The 15,164-nt window shown below is 31.4% G+C and overlaps 1 protein-coding gene across 2 annotated transcripts; it reads right to left on the reverse strand.

Moving 5' to 3' along the window:
* Nucleotides 1-412: 412 nt before the first annotated feature.
* On the reverse strand, nt 413-13,874 carry LOC139529617 (kelch-like protein 21). 2 transcript variants are annotated; one of them, XM_071325503.1, is made up of 3 exons: nt 13,687-13,874; nt 10,169-10,288; nt 413-7,770 (listed from the first exon to the last, which is right to left on the reverse strand). In XM_071325503.1, exon 3 carries the CDS (start codon nt 7,766-7,768, stop codon nt 6,023-6,025), a length of 1,746 nt encoding a protein of 581 aa, XP_071181604.1. In that variant the 5' UTR covers nt 7,769-7,770; nt 10,169-10,288; nt 13,687-13,874; the 3' UTR covers nt 413-6,022. The 2 variants fall into 2 exon arrangements, with proteins under 2 accessions (XP_071181604.1, XP_071181603.1); XM_071325502.1 differs by lacking the exon at nt 10,169-10,288 and having other exon boundaries at nt 13,687-13,803.
* Nucleotides 13,875-15,164: the final 1,290 nt, after the last annotated feature.

The raw sequence follows: 15,164 nt of genomic DNA on the forward strand, positions 1-15,164 counted from the left end.
TAAACAAGGCTTAAATAAATTACACAGAAAAACAGCATCTTTTAAAGTTTGCTACATCTTCATCAACCACAGTATATGAATCAAAAGTTGCATACATATACACAAAATTGGTTTTGGGAGACTTTTGACTAAACTATCATGAAAAAATAGCCTAAGAAGTTTCTCGAGATTAATTTCTAAATACCTAAAAAAGAAGATCAGGAAATTCTGTGATTTTGATATGAAGAGCAGCAATAAAAGCACTGTTTCTTTGCTGTGCATGTACTGGTGTAATAAATGGATATCCTATATCCTTTGTTTTTCTATTTTAATTAAAAGTTTAACATTGTCATGTGATACAGTGAAGATTCCTCACATATATTGTGATGGCAATGAAAAAGAAGTTATAATACAGAATGAATTAACAACATAATGTAAATAAAATATTTATTCAAAATAAACAAGTCAAGACTCTAACCGTTTTAGTCAATAATAAAAACAAACATTGAAAAATTAAAAGTTGTACATACTAAAAAACAACAAAGATAAATTGCATTCTCTTTTTTTTTAATATGCTGCTGGAAGATTTAATCTCTAAACATTTATTGTTTTGTTGAAACCATTGCAACTGTAAATGAGTTGTGCTTCCTGTTGATATTTTCAAGCAAAAAAAGACCATAGGAAGATTTATTTCTGTACAAACACAAAGTAAACAAAATTTAAATGTTTGCGTCTAATAAAATCACCAAAACCTTTTTTCTTTTTAGCTCTTCTAAGAAATATGCAGCATAAAGGGAACAGTGAAGGCTGAGTCCGCAATGAACTTCATACTGTTCTATTAAATGACAACACAAATATTTAATTTTGTAAAAACATTTGATATGAATTTTATAACACCAATTTCGCTTTGTCAAAATTGTTGATTGATGGATTGTTGTTTCCCTAATGTTGTCTGGCATAAAGGTAACAACAATATTGGCAGATCCAGGGATGAGGGGTGTTCCAGAGGTTGGAACCCCTTTTTTGGGGATGATCAATGCATTTGAATGGGGACATATAGTTGGAACACCTACTTTGTCCTGGGTTGGGAACCCCCCCTTTTTAAAATGACTGGATCCACCCCTGAACAATCAATCAATCAACAATTCTTACAGAGAAAAATCAAGTGTTTAGGCAATAGAATAGAAATAAAATAGTAAATATCTTAATTTTGGGTTAACATGACACATTACAAACATAAGCTCTGTTGACTAGGCTCATTAAACCTTTGTAAGCAACTGAAAGACAACAGTTACTGCACTAAAATGAACAAAGAAAAAAATGTACATGTATATTTCTACAGAACTTTAAACATATTTTATACTTTTAATATTGAGAATCTTTTTTTCTAAAGAATAATATTCTAGTCAAAATAACCATTTCAGCATAATTCATTATCAAACAATTTCTTGCATTTAAGCCCTAAAAGAATATTTCCAGTGTAGCTAGGGTTTGACGAAAAACATTAGTTTTTTATTCGGCCTTAAGCATGCAACATTTGATATGATATTGTATTTTATGACATTTTATGATATTTTTTATAACTTTTTAATTGTTTTCTCCTTTAATACTAGTCCCTGCGCTTAATTTTTAAGAAATACTATGGCAAGAGATGATGACTTTTATTTTGGCTTAAATCAATAGTTCCTATCAAGTAACACATAGCAACATACGGTCATAAAAATACAAATGCCCCAATCTCAATACAATATACAGTTACACATAACATTACTAAAAATTTACCTTTATCATAATGCCACAAATTTATAAAGCACACATTCATCAATTCATAAATAACAATTTCACATGTTTCATTTATTTTAATTTGCAATCACATAGAAATCTCATACAATTTTTTAAATAAGGGTCCCCCCTTGGATCCGCAAATGTTAAAATGCCATCTTCAGATATGTTGCCAGAAACAGGAGCAATTTTAATTAGATTGGATAAAGATAGCCTATTTTTCTCATCTATAGTATTGTCTTGCATTTCTAATCTCACAATAACTGTGAAATAAGAAGATGTGGTATGATTGCCAATGAGACTACTGTACACCAGACTACTTTAAGGTGTTTTTTTTCAAAATGATGAGGTTTTTTATCTGAAATTTTGCTTTACAACATGCCTGTGCAGGAAGTTCATTGTAGATATAGGTTATGCCCAATGACTTCAGAATGATAAGCCTTGGTCACACCTTACCAGATAGCTCGAATGGAAGCCTAACGGATAACTTTTTTTCTATCCGTTCATGTCCATTGGATGTCTGTTCTTATCCATTAGACGTCCGTCCATATTAATTGCATGTCCGTTAAGTGTACGTTTTATCCGTCAGCGTCCGTTGGAAAATTTAGGCGTCCATTTTGTACGGTACTCGTCCGTTTCGTTTCCAATTTGTATCCGTTATGTGTCCGTTATACATCTGTTGGAGGTCTGGAAGAAAAATTCACCAACAGACTTCTACCGAACGTTTAACGGATAAAACGGATGTTGAAAGGATGAAAAACGGACTTCTACCGGACATATAATAGATAAAACGGATGATGAACGGATCTGAAACGGATAAATGTCAATTGAAAATTTTGCGTCAGAAATGCCAATTATTGGTATGTCAGATTTCTTAAGGTTCATGAATTCTTAATCTTCATAACGGATCTTACAGTATAGGCACGTCTTCACAATCAAGCAGTTCTTATTCAGGCCAGACACTGCCCTTTGTCGGAATTTTGAAGAATAAACCAAAACCAGTTAAACAGAAACATTTTGAATATATATGCGATTTACATGTATTATTATTGTCGCCTTTGATTTTTCCGTATATCTTGTTCATTCGTTTTATCCGGTACGCTTCCATTAAGTGTCCGTTTTATGCGGTACTCGTCTGTTGGATGTACGTTCGACATCCGTTCTGTCCGGTACGTGTCCATTTCTCGTACATTGCATATCTGGTTGTGTGTCTGTTATGCATCCGTTACATGTCCGTTTATTCGGTCAGTACATCAAGGGACTCCCAAGGGATAACAATTTTGTCAACGGACAACTTTTATTTTCATCCGTTAGGCGTCCGTTCGTGCTATCTGGTGAGGTGTGACCGAGGCTTTATATATTGGCGGAAAAATCTACAGAATTAACTAAATGTTTAAACAGAGCATGCATCTATATGATATACATAACATGAACTTCAGAATGGCCCTCCTTCATCTAAATAGGTGGCAAATGGTCCCTTTAAAATAGGTTTTTCAGAATTTACAGTTACATTTTTATAGTCTTAATGTGAAAACAACAGTTCTAGCACATTTAATTGAATAAGAGTGCACACACAAACATGTCTTGTCGTACTAATGATAATTGAATTCATATTGAAAGTCATTCAAATAAAAATTTACCTACAAGTATCACATAAACATTATTATGTAAGTGAGTTAGGTAACTTAGGGAAATGACAATAGACATATGCTTGACAGAAACTTTGTAGCATAAAAACTGTATGCAAGGTATGAAGTATCAAGACTCAAGCTTCTGAGATATCTAGCTTTATGTAAAAAGTTAAAATCAAGCTGCTGCAAGCTTGGGATCCCTATGTCTTACATTCTGTGAGTTTTGTTATGGGCCAGAAAAAATGTTGCATATAATAAAACAATTAAGGGCTTTCAATCTGGTGGACAAAAGTTTTAAGAATATCTTTTTTTTACATTGGCCAAATGATAAAGTTCATACTTCAATTTTCACATAAAGTCATGAAAGTGTCCACTGACTAAAACATGTAAAAGCAGGACACTTTTATTCCAAAATTATCAATCTGCGCTAATTAAGACATATATCTTATCTGTCACACAACATTGCTGTCAAATCATACATTTTGTAAAAAAATAATTATAATATGTGATAACAAATAAATTAAACCTGTTTGTTCAAAACTAAAACTAATAAATTCAATAAAATCATAATATTAATACTGATTTAATAGACTGACTAGCTAGGTCCATTCTCAGATTCTATATAATAAGCAGGCATTAAAAATTGTTAAAACAAAATTAACCAAATGTTAGAAGACAATCTAACAACATAAAACTAACAAAAAAGCCAGTATTTTAAGTATTATGCATCAAATGCAAGTACAATGTATAACAATAGCTGCAGTTTTCTATACATTTTACTAATGTCATCAATTTTGAGATTCTGAATTGAACAAGGCTTCAGTTTCAATATATTTCACATCATAAAACCTTGCATTTACATTTGTTACAATTGCGTAACTAAAATGATTAAAATGAATTGCAAGAAAATTTCAGAATATTTATTGTACATGACCTTATGTACATGATCAATATGTTGATAATTAATTTTACAAACTGCTTGTTTTCAATTAGTAGATGACACAAAGATCAAGTCACATGTTGGAGTGTGTGTAATGTCATGAATGTCAAAGATATAAACATGGTAAACATATGTGGGAGTGTGAAAAATGCCAAAGATAGAAACATAAAACATGATCAAGTATATATAATGTATGTCAAATAAGAACATGTCCATGTCACAGGTTTTTGTTATTTTTTGGTAGTTCTGTCATTTATAATAATTTCTTGTATATACTTGTACTCCCTTACTACCTAAATAGCAGTGGTGGATTCAGGTGGGTTCCGGGGGGGTTGGAACCCCCCTTTTTTTTTGACAATCCATGCATTTTAATTGGTCCATATAGTTGGAACCCCCCTTTGTCCTAGGTTGGGAACCCCCCTTTTTAAAATGGCTGGATCCACCCCTCATTAGTGTCCCCCAATTTTCCTGAATCTCTCATTTTTGTCTCTCAATACTATTTGAGTTATCTTACAAATTTGTTCATTCTGTAAAGGATACTTTTTGAACCTACAATTTACAGAGTACAAATGTATTACACAGTGAACATACTCACAAAATGTAAAAGTATCTTACTTATAATTTTCTTTCATCAGGCATCAGGAACATTAAAGAAATATTCATTATTATCACTATTTTGTGTATTTTTCCTTTGATCTTTTTTTGCGATAATTTTTCATATCATGCTACTCGCTTGAGATGGAAAATTATCGCTAGAAACTAAGGAGCCACATGGAGTTGCTAATGAAATTGACAACGTCATCATATAGGTAAAATAGCGATAAACAGATTATCATTGGTCATCTCAACACGATTGCTTTTTCTCGCTTTCGCCGTGACCTGCTCAAGCGAGAAAATCAATCTCGTTGAGATAACCAGCAATAATCTATAATTCTAAGACATTGAATAAATTTGGCCAAGCTATATATGCTTGAAGACTGAAAAAAAATGCAGCCATTTTTAAACCTTAAATACAGTTACACCACATATCAGTTTGATTACTTGATCATGTTGATCCACTTGCGTTTATGAATAGTGGGGGCTGGTATTAATCAGACTGACCTTACTTCCTCTGACTATGGATCCATCAGTGCTATTGGTAGTAAATTGTGACAAAATAAATGGTCCCCCATACATGCCATATGTATATTCACGGTAAAAAAAAATGAGCAAGGCAAAAAAATATACTACATGTACCAACATGAACCAATCTTTTTTTCCTAATAGAAACCCTTAAAACATGGGTCAAGATTTTAGTCTGGCTGAATCTGATTGTCAATCATATAAGTACACACAGAATACAATTGAACACTGTTAATGGCACAAAACAAATCTGGTGGCTAAGTTTCTGCAGGTTTTAAATAATATTCATAACATTTTTAACATCAAAAGCTTATACAAACTATTTCTTAGACTACTTGGAGAAATTTTTAGTAACTTTGACAAAGTTGCTTCATGATGGAATACAGATTTAATAGTTATTTCAAGTGAAATATAATTTTTTTCTTTTCATACATGTACTTGGCATGCTAGGTATGAAGATGCTGGGTTTTTTTTTTATCTTGCTTGAACAATGTGAAATTGGTTGTAGTGAATCTGAAAGAATGAATAAATTTCAAGAATTTACTGTGCTAATTAATTAATTTACACATCATAATGTTATTGTTGCACACCCATGATGAGCTCTTGGTTCTCTCAGAGATTTCTCTATGGTCCATTTATTTGTGACTGGATCATAACTCTCTACAATACAACTTGGTCGTGTGTTGTGACTGTTGTCTATTAGTCCCCCTACAACATAAATTTTATCCCCTAGAACTGTGGCCCCACAATGTTTATGTGCATAATTCATATCGGCAAGTCTTTCAAATGTTCTTCTTCTAGGATTCAAGGCAATAATTTTCTTAGTGTCTTCCCATATAATGTAAAATATATTATTTATAACAACTATTTTGGAATACTGAATAGCTTCTGGTAAAATAAACTGTTCAGCAGATCTTATGTCCTTCCCACTTCCAATACACATAAAATTGTCCATGGTATTGACTTTTGCCTCCCCTTGTAATCCACCAACTTCAACAAGCATATTGCTAAAGGTCACAACCTGAGATTGTTTCCTAGGAAACACAGACTGTCCAACATGTGTCCATGACTGAGTGGTAGGGTCATAACATTCTATTAACTCAGAATCAATCACACTATAAGTAGTTCCATAAGTGACCCCTCCAAACACATAAATAAGTTCACCTAAAGCTCCAGATGCATGCCGAGCACGAGGTTTTAGCATAGGTGGCATTGCAATCCATGCTCTAGTCCTGCCTTCAAATTTCCAGACTTTTGAGACAATATTGCCCTCTAAGATCCCCCCAGTAACTATGATTGAATGAGATAAAGCACAAACACTAAACCATGATATATTATCAGGAAAGTCAGGCAAGTCAAACCATTTGTCTTTTAACGGATCATACATTTCTACAGTTCTATTTACATAATTGTTTATTCCACCTATCACAACCATTTTCTCTTTAGCTACAGTAGATGGTCTAGGTTGAACATGACTATTCTGCATGCTTCTCCTTCGTCGGCCATGTTGGTCATGTACCGATTCATTGTGTGTTATGGCCTCTTGCACCATTTGTACACAATCCTCACACTTTACAATTAATGGTTCTTTTTTTATTATAGATAATCTATGTTTATCTATAACAGGCAATCTTATATTTTCTAATAATTGGGTTATATATTTCTTTCGTTCGTCTACGTCAAACTCAATCCATTTAATGACAGCATCATAGACTATTTCCTCTGTCCTAACATCAATCCAGTCACTAGACACATATCTTATTAAACTATCTACTGTCAGTTCTAAGAATTCCACTTGTTCAGTCACCACACTAAAGTTTTCTAAGGCATGTTTATAAGCTTCTTCCTCAAGTCGGTGACAAGAATGCATCTGAGCAAATTTTTCTATTCCTAAACAGTTATATGGATCTAACTGGCATTTAAGAAACTTGCAGCAAGAATCTACTATTGCTTCATACTGTAGCATACTTCCTGCCACGAGTAATTCTTGTACGTTATCAGTATTAATTTCTAGTTTACCAGTGTAAATGTAGTCAATTATTCTCTTCATAGTCCATGCTGAAATATCATTAAATGATACCAGAGTTTCTTTTCCTTCTCTTAATTCACTGGTGAACATGGCTCGAAAGTATGGGCTGCTTGCTGCAAGGACATTACGATGACAGAAGAATTCTTCTTGTCCGCAACATACTGTGGCATCTGTGAAGACTTTCTCTGTCCGGAGGGAATTGAGTTTGTTCAGCATTTCACTGCTATAGTCCGGATCTTGAAGCACATATTTATCTATGGCTGGAGAACCAATTCTTCTGTCCATATCTGAAGTAGACATTATAATGTCAATATACAAAATGAAATGCATGTAATCTACCAAGACCTATTGCAATTATTATACAAGAGTAATCAGCTAAAACAGATTAGTCAAGCTTATTTTTTAATCCTCAAGTCAAAGTCAAAGTGAAATGAATTTCATTTTACTATTAAATAGGTATGGATTAAAAGTGGTACGTCATTTAATTTATACACCTTCTGCAAGAACACGTACAACTATATATGTACTTTAATAAATGAAAGGGGATGTAGGGGTTAGTTACACTTGTAGTAAATTTGTAAATACCTGAGATTTTGTGAAATAACCAGCAATATTTGTAAATTTTATGGACTTTCATTGACTTCGATTTTGTAAAATTAATGAATTTTGTGAATTTCAATGATTTTGTAAAATCAATGAATCATATTTTGAATAAAATAAGATCTATTCTATCATTTTTATGTAATAAGTCTTATTCTTAATTTCCTGCATTAAAACAGAAAATCTGTAAAAAAAGATCTCCATTATTTCAGTGATTTTGTAAAATAACTACTGGTATAGCATGTATAGATACAGTTGATTTGTAACCAGTAACATATATGCAATCATGATTAAAATATCTTTTCATTGATTTCTTGAATTTTTTTCTCTCACATATATGGCAAACATGGTAATTTTCTTGAATGACAAAAAAAATCAAATCACACTAGAAGTATATGTAAAAAAAAAACAATCATGCCTTATTAGTAGTTATTTCCTATTTCTGACTTGGATAATATAATTCCTTTTTTTTTTCCATTTTCTTATTCAAGATTATACACATACATTTTAAGCTGTTGTTATTAAACCCCAATAATTAAAATCAGGTATTCAAATAACCTGTGTACAATATTTTGCTTTCTTTCACACATACATAGTTGCAGAAAAACTAATTAAATCATTATTGATTATTTTGCGACCATTAGAATAGGACATTGTGATATGATTGTAGATTTGATAATCCTTTACGCTTATACAACTTTTACCTTTATAATTCTATTGAGTTTTACATACAATAAACTAGTGAGATTAGGAATGTATTAGAAAATCACACTCCATAAATGAGTGATAATGACTTGGTCAGATAGATGTGTATAACATGTCGATGAATTATATATGTAATTAGTATATTACCAATGCAGGTGAGCATGCAATCATTTGAAAATTAAAGATCTCTAAATAATATAACAAATGAATACATCACATAACCATGCATATTGACAAGTGAAATCTAATAATTCAATAAAGAATAGTGATTTCATTTTATCAAGGATCTGCAATATTCATGACACAAGTTTTGTTTAGACTGCATACATGCATAGTAATTTTTAGTTCAACATGCTCAATATCAATGTTGACATTTTGGCCAGATGAATAATTATCTAAAAGGGAGCTCATACCAATAGATATATAATAATTCCCCAAAGTTTCAGGAGGACTGCTGAAAGAATTTTTGAGTTATTGTCTGAAAACTGGAAAATCCCCCTTTTTTTAATAAAACCTTCTAACTCGAAAATGTAAAATGTAAAATTTCTAAAATTTCTAAAGGGAGCTTGCATCAATAGATATAAAATATTCACCAAAGTTTCATGAGAACTGTTGAAAGCTTTTTTGAGTTATTGTCTGAAAACTGGAAAATCCCCTTTTTTATGAATAAAACCAGAGACATGTGTATATATGCACATTGGTTAAAGAGTTTTAGAGTTAATGTCCAACATGTTGACGACGGGCGGACAAGGGTATACATGTACCATAACACGTCCCGTAAATGGGTGTATAAAAACCAGAAACAGGATTGGTAAAAAAGTACCACTTCTATATCATTTGGTCTCTGGTGGAGAGTTGTCTCACATAAGCAACCATACCACATTTTACCTAAGCAACCATACCGCATCTTCTTATTTACATTTAACAGGCTATTATTTGAACTTGGAATTATTTTTAATTATGGAATTTGCATAATTTCTTGTGCTGGAAATTTTTAATAAATTCCATGATTATTTGGTAAAAAAATGTATTATAATGTTTTGAGAGGATCATAACACTTTCCATACAATGTATTTTGTATAGATAGTGTTGTGCGCGGCACAGTACATTCTATTGAAAATGTACTATCTTCTTTGTAATAGAAAGTGTTGTGCGCAGCAAAGAACATTTGAGTACAGAATAAACATGGAATTTAGTAAAAAATTTCCACCATAAGAAATTATGCAAATTCCATAATTAAAAATAATTCCAAGTTCAAATAATAGCCTGTTATTTCCACTATTTTACTAGTCTACAAAAGGACTCCTTGTTGGTAAAGAGTTGTGATACTCAGAGGAAAGAAGAAGATATTTTTTTGGTTTGGTTAACCTATATATTTACATGTAAACTAATCAATTCAAAACTGAATTGTGACTTTTAATCTCTGTCTTTTAGTCTGTTTCTTTTGTCCTGCGACTTTCTGTCTTACATTCTTTGTGTAGTAGTATCAGCAAAAAATGTCTTCAGTTAAAATAATAATAGAAAAAGACTCAATTAAGAAATTTTTAAGTTTCAATTAGAAAAACACACATTTATGATAATGAATACATTAGAATTAAGATAGAGGACTTTAGTCTTATTTTTCACCCCTTGTTTTAAGGCCCTTGAAATCAAATTTTGAAAATTTTAAAATGTATTGTAAACATGATAAATTTTCTGAAAAAGCAACCAGGTTTCATATGATATGACCAGTAGTAATAGTTAGGAAATTTGTCTTACATCTTTTTTCATTAAGACTTCACACTTCTTGAATTGTGTACAAAATTGGGTTAAGGGCATAATATGATACAGTTACAGGGGAGGTAATGATGTAGAGTGGGGTGCTCATTTTCGCCGGGGACACAATTTCGCCGTTTAAGGATTTTGAGGTGTAAAAACTTCAAAGGATGGCTGAAATGGAAGAAATGTACCCGTAAATTATATTTTTATAACAAATATAATATTTTTTTAAACTGAGACAAAATTGCGGCTCCTACCGAAAATGACAGAAAAACGAACAACGATTTTCGGACAATTTCCTGAATAAAAAACATGATTTCAAAGAAGTATTTCTAAGTAAATATTTGACTGAATGCCCTAATTTTGAATTCTTTATACCTTTGAAATGTCTGCTATTCATCTATAATGCAATTGATTTGATAAAAGTTGTTAAAAGCTGCGGTTATTTGGTTTTAAATATATGTGTAAAAACGGCGAATATGTGTCCCCCATTGACAAAACATCCGGAAATTTCAAACACCCTTTAATCTTACTTTTCAGATGATTTTCTTAAAACAAACCGGTTTTCAAGCTTAAGTATATTTTGCATTTGAAATTATCTTCATATAGAAATATCCGTATACTTCAAAAACATTTAGACCTGAACATAAACTGTAGAAAACATGGAAAGATGTGGAGAAAATGAGCACCCCACTCTATGTACAAGCTATTTTTCACCTAAACAATTCAAATATATGCTATAAAAAATATACTTTCATGTGCTACTTTAAGAGATGTATGAAAGGTGTTGAAATTTTAGACATTTACTCAAAATTTCTTTATTTTTACATTTCTATTGTTCAGATAGACATTAACCATACCTCACTTTTTTTTTCAAACAGATAAACACAAACATAGTCATGATAGTTATATATTTTTGCAAAAACATTATGAAAATCTTCTTAACGTTAAATATGCTCTTAACTCGAGTCTTCTCAAAGTTTAGTTCAGCCTGAATTCTTACTTGGTCTACGAGATATGGTTTGAAGAATGAGTATGAGTCTTATAAAATTTGGATAAGGAAAACTTGAGTTAAAATTCGGAATATCTAAAAAACATACATTAATTGTGAAATGCACTATGTAACTGTTCCTGAATTGGAGCATGTATATTTTATAGTTAAAGAGTATTTGTTTAATTAATGAATATGATAAATTTCCATATTCAACACAATATAAGCAGATTACAATATTTTTTTTTATTTTAAAAGGGGGGTGTATGCCAATTACGCCCTCACCTGGACCCGCCCCTAAATCTGTCAGTGAGTATCGATTCTTATCATGGTCATGATGGTGTATGAGTTATTAAAATTTGGATTAGGAAAACTGGAATCGAAATGGAACAGACACAATGAAGGATGAATGAATGGACGGTCGCGGGTAACACTTAACACCCCATTGGCATTGTATATGGCAGTGGCATGAAAAGTCCAGTTATTTAACATTTTTTTGTCGAGCCTTCGAATTTAGTCGAAAAAGTGCGACTAAGCGATCCTACATTCCATCGTCGACGGTGTCGTCGGCGTCCACAAATATTCACTCTGTGGTTAAAGGTTTTTGAAATTTTAATAACTTTCTTAAACCATACTGGATTTCTACCAAACTTGGACAGAAGCTTGTTTATGATAATAAGATAGTATCCAGAAGTAAATTTTGTGAAAATAAAATTCCATTTTTTCCGTATTTTACTTATAAATGGACTTAGTTTTTCTGCGGGAAAACATTACATTCACTCTGTGGTTAAAGTTTTTAAAATTTAAATAACTTTCTTAAACAATCCTTGGTTTGTACCAAACTTGGACAGAAGCTTGTTTATGATCATTAGATAGTATCCAGAAGTAAATTTTGTAAAACAATAAATCAATTTTTTTCATATTTTATTTTAAATGGACTTAGATTTTCTGCAAGGAAACAACACATTCACTCTGTGGTAAAATTTTTAAAAATTTTGATAACTTTCTTATACTATTTTTATTTGTACCAAACTTGGACAGAAGCTTGTTTATGATCAAAAGCTAGATGATACATTGATAATATAGTACCTTTTCTCTCTTTAGTGTGATCACTCAGGCTCCTAAAGACAGTTCAATGATACATTGATAATATCGCACCTTTCATCGTACATTTTTTTTAAATTGTCAATAAGATAAGATAAGATAAGAAGATAAGAATTTTATTAATCTAATCAAGAACCCATAAAGGGCATCATTTTACAACACAATATGATTGGAAAAAGCAAAACAGAAAACTAATACATACTTTAACGTTATGAACAGGATCAGAGCCTAACACAACATGTGTTTTATAAAACTATTATATTAAATCTTATAACAATAAAATACTTAATTACTTCATATATTTTGTTTACATCTGGATCTTATTTCAAACCCTTTAATAATGTAATTTCCTAGGCACATGAGAGTTAATTAATTTATTGAGCTTTGTATCTAAATTTTGTATATCAAGTGATTGAAGTACATATTTCATAGATGAATACTAACAATTAATGTTTTCTGCATCTAAAATTTTATTACAAACATAAGCATCATAAAGTTACCCTGTGTCCAACTTGTTAAGCCTGTGTACATATTTTACCATAGATATAATGACAGAAAAATAAAGAGGAAATCTTGCAACCTCTGATAACACTGCTAAATTTGAGGCTTTCTTATTTACACCAAGAATATACTTTAAATATCTGAAATGTGATTTTTCCAAATAATCATTTATGTAGATTAATTCAAATAGATAATCACTTTTTTTCTTGCAAGCAGCAGAGTCAATTTTAAATGAACCCCAAATTTCACTACAATATAATAAAATTGGTTTTATTGTGTGATCATATAAATGAATTGCAGTATCAATACTTGGATTTATACAAGCTGACATGGATTTTTGTAATTTAAACTTTGCCTTTAAGGATTTTTTGAATAGCTCTTCTTTCCCCTGTTGAAAAAGACCAATATTGTGAGGGTCTTCCCAAACCTGGTTTATCTGTTCAATCTGACAAATGACATTTCCCTCGTCCTACCATTATAAAACATGCACATGCTCTTGAAATTGTCCTGTAATATTTTAGAAATTATAGCTTTTATAACTTACATCTTCTAAAATTCATTTTGATTAACGATAGATGTTCTTTTCCCAAATTATACTGCACTGTGTCATTTCAGATTTTGTCGACATGAAGGCAGCCATTGTTCTATTTTTGGTATTGACGTCACGATTGACGTCAATTTGGAAACCACCTTTGTATTTGTAAACATTGCCACGTGGAGAAGCACATGTTTCTTTAAAATATATCGATTAAAAATGATAATTGATGATTTATACGTCTAGCTGTAAATATTGCATGCATATTCAAAAATCAAAGAAAATAGTTTTAAAGGTGATTTGAAATTGAATCTGCCTTGTAGATTGCTACTAACATTTGTGATTAAAACAAGTTGAATAAAAAGGGGGAGGCGAGTACGTATATCCTTGAATTCTACTACTAGATCCGCCACATATGAGACTGGTCTTTTGTGTATGCAAACTGGAGCTCATTTTATTTTCAAACCTGATAAGTTAAAGTGCACTTACGAAAATGATTTAAAGTGATAATTAAAGATAAGAGAAGAGATCGATAAGATGAAATTAGTTATTTTATTTACATGTACAGCATAGAAAACACTCTGCAATCTCAAGAGCTTTTCACGTTGTCGTGTTGTTCCTTTGGTACCTTCCTACGGTGTTTATATTTTACATCTTATGCCTGTGTCTCAGATAGTTGCGTTTTAGATTTTATAATTTATATATAACAAGTGGTAAATTATCAAATCATAGATAAACACATAAGGTTAGGAAGTTTGATTGCACCTGTAGAATTCTTAAAAACGTTGCAGGTACTTATGAACAGCATACCCTTTGGGTGCATCTGAGCGAATGCATGACTCCATTGTAGTTTAATTTTGATTTTTTTTATTATTAATAAACGTTTATTTAAATTGTTTTCAAGTAGATAAGTTATTGCTAAACAGCATTTTAACTTGTGTTTTGAACAATTAAATATTGACGTGCTACATAATGTGCTGTTATATGCACTCATGCGTACTCACGATCCTGTCGATACTGTTTACTTATGGTTTGGCATTGCACAATGCCATACAGTTCTCATACTTTTTATCAAGTCTTTTATACACTAAACTGTTGGATTTGTACTTTTAATACCGTGGCTTTAGTCTGGGGGAATATAATTGTTTCATTAGTCAGTTTAACTGGCTTTGTACTAGATTTCTTTGACTGCAAATACTTTTTTTTTTGTGATTTTTTTTTTTTTTTTATTTATCTTATTTGCTTTTTATCGATTTTTTTTTTAGTTAAATATGTTGTGCTGTTAGGCCTCTGTCACGGGTTAGCCACCAACCCAGCGGTGGTTGGGTTAGAACACTCATGTTTAACAACGACACATTTTTTAAGTGTCTGCCTCAAAACAGGATTGTTAGTTGTTGTAGGTTATTTCTGTCCAATTAAGTCTTTTGTAGTGTTGTATATGGTGGGAAATGTCCACAGCAGACTTTTAAAATTTAATATGATAATAA

Source organism: Mytilus edulis, chromosome 1 (assembly GCF_963676685.1).
Source record: "Mytilus edulis chromosome 1, xbMytEdul2.2, whole genome shotgun sequence".
Taxonomy (NCBI): domain Eukaryota; kingdom Metazoa; phylum Mollusca; class Bivalvia; order Mytilida; family Mytilidae; genus Mytilus; species Mytilus edulis.